Source organism: Lygodium microphyllum, chromosome 21, assembly GCF_053477565.2.
Source record: "Lygodium microphyllum isolate KBCC chromosome 21, Lygodium_microphyllum_v1.1.10, whole genome shotgun sequence".
NCBI lineage: Eukaryota > Viridiplantae > Streptophyta > Polypodiopsida > Schizaeales > Lygodiaceae > Lygodium > Lygodium microphyllum.
In genome coordinates, this window is record NC_141155.1 from 118634976 (window position 1) to 118640591 (window position 5616).

The following is a 5616-nucleotide window of genomic DNA, read 5'->3' on the forward strand; positions in this document are numbered from 1 at the left end:
AAACTCACAATGTCATGAGTTGCGCAATGAGAAGCGCAAAGAGAAGGGGAAAGACATAGCTTTTGGCAACCGTAGACTTTATGTGGATTGGGAATTGAAGCACATTTCTATGAAAGTTCAACAAGACCAGGCCTGAAAGGATAAGGAGGAGGGGGGATTTTGGGACTACAATATACTGACAATTGGCAAATAGATAAGGAACTAAAATGAACACACAAACTTAACACTGCTGATTTAGCTCTGGTTGATAGTGGTAAAGATGTTTGGCATGTATACTAAGTTCTAACCCCTCCTTATCCAGGTTAATCTGCAGCTCAATGTACAAGACTCTGGGTGGCTGTACGTTAAGACGTTTTTTTCACTTTACTTAATGCAATTTCGTAGGTTCAAACCACTTTACCGCTTCTGGTTCGAAGCTACTGAATACAATTTACCACCTTTCATCATATGTACATGGATAATGGAATAAAAAATGCTCAATAATAAGTCCGACCCAAATAGTTGTAGAAAGAGGACACGGATCATTGAAGAGCAAATGTACATTCTCCTGGAAAAGATGCGTGATCTGACCGAATGGATAATGATTAGTCGCTTATTTGGTGACTCGAACAAATTCAATAGATGATGATAGTGTTTTAGGGGTGAATGATGATATGGTAAAAGCAATACTGTAGGGTGTCGGGCGGGTGGAAACAATTCAAGCTACACATACCCACGTAACTCCTTAGGGTAAGTTCGGTTGCCATGGATGGACAACCCTGTGCTGATGTTATCTTCCAAGGAGTATACTTTTGAAGAGCATAGGGAAGGGAGTCAAGGGTGTGCCAAGTGCAGGGTTATTGGTGGGGCGGGGGTGGGTGGCGTCGGCGTTTATTAGGGCAAGAGGGAGGTGGAGGAGGGGATGGAGGAGGAGGTGAAGGAGGAGGTGGGGGAGGGGAGGGAGGAGGCGGGGAGGGCGGAGGGGGGGAGGGGGGAGGTGGGGACGGAGGCGGTGGTGGAGGTGATGAAGGGGGAGGCGGAGGTGAGGGGGGAGGGGGAGGAGGCGAAGGGGGAGGGGGAGGCGAGGGAGGAGGGGGAGAGGGAGGCGGGGGGCTTGGCGGGGGTGGGGGCGGCGGTGGCGGCGGTGGCGGCGGCGGGCTCTTCGGGGAGTAGTGGTGTCCCGGCGGACTGGTCTTGCGGGGAGGTGGCGGCGCATACTTCACTTTCGGTGGCGGTGCGTAGGCCGGCGGCGGAGGCGAATACGAGGGCGGAGGCGGAGGTGACGGAGGAGGCGGAGGTGGTGGTGATGGAGGTGGCGGTGACGGTGACGGTGGTGGTGGCGAGAATGACTGCCCCCCACACGAGACGGCCTCGCAGCTGGACTGGTTGGACAACACCGCCGCACAAACCTCCTCTGACCTCTGGTCCGGCCGCCCTGGAATGCAGTTGTTCTCGTCTGAGAACGTCTTGCCCTCCGATGGCAGCGCCAAACACTCGGGCGCCTCCCCCTCGAAGAAGTTGCCGGAATACGTAAAGTTCAGCAAGCTCGGCAGCGAGCATATCTGCGCCGGCACTTCGCCCGTCAACCTGTTGTCCGCCACGTTCAGCTGCTGGATGTGAACCAACCCTGCCAGCGTCTCCGGCAGATCGCCGGAGAGGCTGTTGGAGCTCAGGTCTAGGACCGTCAGGTTGGAGAGCCGGCTGATGTCGGGGTTGATGCAGCCCGTGAGATTGTTATTAAGAAGGAGAAGCTCTTCCAGGTTAGAGCTCATATTGCCGCCAACCCCGCCCGGCAGGCAACCGGAAATGTCGGTATTTGCGATGACCAGGACGGACACCGGCGAGCGGCCGATGTTGGCCGGGATGGAGGTGGAGAAGCGGTTGTTGTTGACGAAGATGGCATCCAGGTCCTTGGTGAAGAGATGGGACGGCAGGGGGCCTTCGAACTCGTTGAAGCGAAGGTCGAGATACTTGAGAGTCGGGAGCGACAGGACGACGGACGGGAAGCGGCCGACGAACCGGTTGTTGCTGAGGTCCAGCTCGTAGAGGAGCTTGAGGTGCTTGAAGCTGCGGGGGATGAGGCCGCAGAAGCGGTTGGAATTGATGTGGAAGAGGGCCAGGTCAGTCAGGAGGCCGAGCTCCTCCGGCAGGAATCCGGCGAGATCGGCGTGGTTGAGGTCGATTCCGGCGACGGTGTCGATGCAGGGGTCGTCGAGGGCCTCTGCGCAGAACACGCCACGGTAGCTGCAGACGTCGTCGCCGACCCAGGTGGCCGTCACGTTAAACGGATCCGAGAAGATGACGCGCTTCCAGGCCTGCAACGCCACATAGGCGTCGCGCAGGCGCTCGTTATCGAACTCCAGATGTCCCTGCGGGCCTCCCCACATCTCCCTGCGCGCCTGCACGCGGCCGGCGGAGTAGAACTCCGCCACGTGGCGCCGCTGCATCTCCTCCAGCTGGCGCGCGTCGTGGTCCGTCAGGCGCCTGCTGGATACGAAGTGGGCAGCTGATATTCCTGCGGCACGGACGTTCTGCAGCTGCAGCAGGAGGAGCTGGGGAAGGACGAGGAGGAGGAGGGGAACAACCGCCATGCCGGCGCAACGAGGCGGCTGCTTCATCTGCATTGGCTGCACCTGCCTTTCTTCATCCCCCGCTGTCGACTTATAACTAGCCAGCACGTCTCCCCTGCTTTCCTACTCTGATCGGCTGTGATGTATACTAGAAGACTAACAAGCCTACAAAAGCATGCAAACAAACAAATAGGCAAAGATTTGTTAGTACTTGGGCTGAAATGCAATCCTTACCCATTTAGCTACAACGAGACGTATGTACATGCAGCCTAGCGATCTCGGCAGTGGAGGATGAGAGAGAGATTCAGGGTCCCCGGCTATGAGCTGAGAGAGACGTTGGAGTACCCACCTTAGAAGAGAGGCTCCTAAACCTGAATCCCTTGCTCTTCCCTTCCCTTGAGACTAGATCTTGAGCGCACCGCCTTCTGTTAAGAGCCCGATGGCCAGTTTATGAGAGAATGCGGATCGCCCAAAATGCTTTGCTGCTCACCACCCAGCGGCGCATCTTCTTCTACCTACGAGAAGGCGTTCTTCGTCCACGAGTCGAACGCGAGCGAGAGAGAGAGGGGGGGGGGGGGAGGTGGGGGCCCTCTATTCGCAAGTCAACACGCCATTAGCCAGCTCGTCTCGTCGGCGTGAGCTGGGAATGGACCCGCGTAGAAACGCCTATAATTTGCTGGCTTTATGTATTCTGTATGCACGCGTTCCAAGTAAAAGTCACGAGAGACGCAGGAAAGTGTGAATTTTAGCCCTTGGGTACGCCCTAAAAGCTTCCTTGCGTCTCTCGCAACAACACTATACTAGGGGCCGCACCACACGGAGGTAAATAAACTTGTGTGTGCTCTGGCTAGACTTCAGGTTGCTGCATTCACACACATGCCAAGTTTATTTGGACCTCTCCATGTGCAGACCGTGCTATGAAACCTTCATACAGAAAGAAACCACACTAAGAGGAGAGAGGATACATACCTCCCAATCCAAGATTGCCAGTTCCTTTGTTGGACTCCAACAAATTGATAGAATATCTCTAAAAATGGAGGTGTTTTATTAACTGGTTGTTCTGACACATCGATTAACGATGGTCAAATCAACCATCCACACACATTTGGAGTTTCCCTACGCGTGTCCTGGCTTGAAAATACAAATTAATGTCAGCTTGTTGAGACTATACTAAAAAACCAATTAATGTTAGGCCCCTGAATAGGCACTAGCCCAATTGGTTGGGAGTATGTGTGAGCTATGGCAGGTCAAACACTCAAAATCTACAATTGGGTAGCTTTAGAGGGTTGCAACTTCATGGGGAAGGTTGTTATTATCCATCAACAAGTACTTTGCCCAAGGATCGATAATGCTAGTGGTTTGATCTTGTGGATACACTTGAGCATGTGAGTTCAAAACTTTGGCTTTATCTTATTTACCCAAGGGTTGATGATGCTAGTGGTCTGATCTAGTCGGAATGCTTGAGCAAGCAAGTTTAAAAATTTGGCTCTAACTTGTTGGCCCTAATCTATTATCATAAAAAATCAAACATATAGTAACGATCTTCTTTCTTGTACGAGTTTCTCTATACACAAGTGCATTGACTTGTGGTGGAGTACATTTTCATTTCCATTCACATATTTCACATGCATGTTTAACTTGCCATAGATTGCACGTGCCAAGCACCCACATAAAGAGAGAAAGATAAAAGAAAGAAATGTGAGGTGAGAGAAATCTACAAGTCCCTAATTTGACATTAACACCATATTGGGGAATATGGGAATTTCCATAAGTTTGGGATATGTGGTTAAATCTTTGTATTTGTCATAACTTGAACACTATAACTCCAAATCGAGCGCTCTATAGCTCAATAGATTCCATTTTTCAAGCATTTTCCAATGATAGTCACATCATATAGTTTTGAGAAACTTATGGGCATGTTATCCGAGTGCCACCTTTTTAGTATTCAAAAAATGGGAATTGGGAGATTCCCAAACTCACTAATATTGTGTTCAATGCCCTATCTCAGTTAATTCCATTGAGTTCAAGGAGTACTTGTTGTCCATCAACTAGAGTTTGCCCACCATTATTAGAAGCTGGAGTCAAGAAAGGTATCGACACACAAATAATGTCTCTCTTTTTATCCATGCAAGTTAAATTTACTTACGTGAAACTTTTTATAATCCTCATTCTATATGATCTCCAAGTCTCTATACCATCACCAAATACTTCAAAATTTGAAGTCCATGTGTCATCCATATAAGTCAACAATCATGGAAAACAAACAATCTATAATTAGTCCATGCATTGATGATAGTAAAAACACATATGATCCGATGGAGGTGTATTAAGTTTAAGCACTTTCATTTCTGTGCCATTTAATAAACTCGAACAAGTGTGGATTCCTCTTACATACATGCAATTTCCAATCTGTTGGAATATGGATGCAAAATTTTCTCAATTCTCTTATTTTGTTCCTATGTTAGTGGGATTCTTGAACGATGGGAAAAAAGGAGTACATTAGAATAATGCTTAGCAATAATCACTTGTGAGGCATTTCAAAAGTTGAATTCTCCTAAGAGAGTGGGTGAGATGGATTCCCTCCCATCAAATTTAATGTTCAAAGCTTGAGATAATCACTCGTCGTTCAAGATTCTTCAATGAATTGTCAAAGATTAATGCAACCATATTATTTGCACAAAGTTTCTCATTCTACTGGCTTTGAGGAATAGAAAAATATACAAAGTTATCTATCAACACATTTTTTAAAAAAAGAGGTAAGTTTCCTAATTATTTTCTCTTCTTGGGTACTATAGTCCAATCTTCAAATTAGCTCTTTATGCAAATTAGAAGGCAATCAAAGTCATACTACATTGCATGAAACCAAGGCTTTTAAAATGATTTGTCACTATAAATTCTCTAAAGAATGGATGGCTATGACCTACATTATACTCCTCATGTTTTCCAAAGTTGTATAGGTTGAAGGATTTCTTTGGGTCTACGATGAAGCCCACTAAAGTTGAGCTAGTAGTAGTTGATAAGTGTATTAAGAGTTGCTAATGTGTCCATTAAGTTTATTGTGACTATC

At 48.3% G+C, this 5616-nt stretch overlaps 1 protein-coding gene across 1 annotated transcript; it reads right to left on the minus strand.

Annotated features, from left to right (window-relative positions):
* Positions 1-461: 461 nt before the first annotated feature.
* LOC148018482 (leucine-rich repeat extensin-like protein 4) lies at positions 462-3090 on the minus strand. Its single transcript, XM_087661910.1, has 2 exons — positions 2899-3090; positions 462-2714 (listed from the first exon to the last, which is right to left on the minus strand). The coding sequence occupies exon 2, from the start codon at positions 2601-2603 to the stop codon at positions 837-839; it is 1767 nt and encodes a 588-aa protein (XP_087518036.1). The 5' UTR covers positions 2604-2714; positions 2899-3090; the 3' UTR covers positions 462-836.
* Between the last annotated feature and the right edge of the window lie 2526 nt (positions 3091-5616).

Bases quoted from the DNA above. Each gene is read 5' to 3' on its own strand.
- LOC148018482 (XM_087661910.1), bottom strand. From the start codon at position 2,603: ATGCAGATGAAGCAGCCGCCTCGTTGCGCCGGCATGGCGGTTGTTCCC.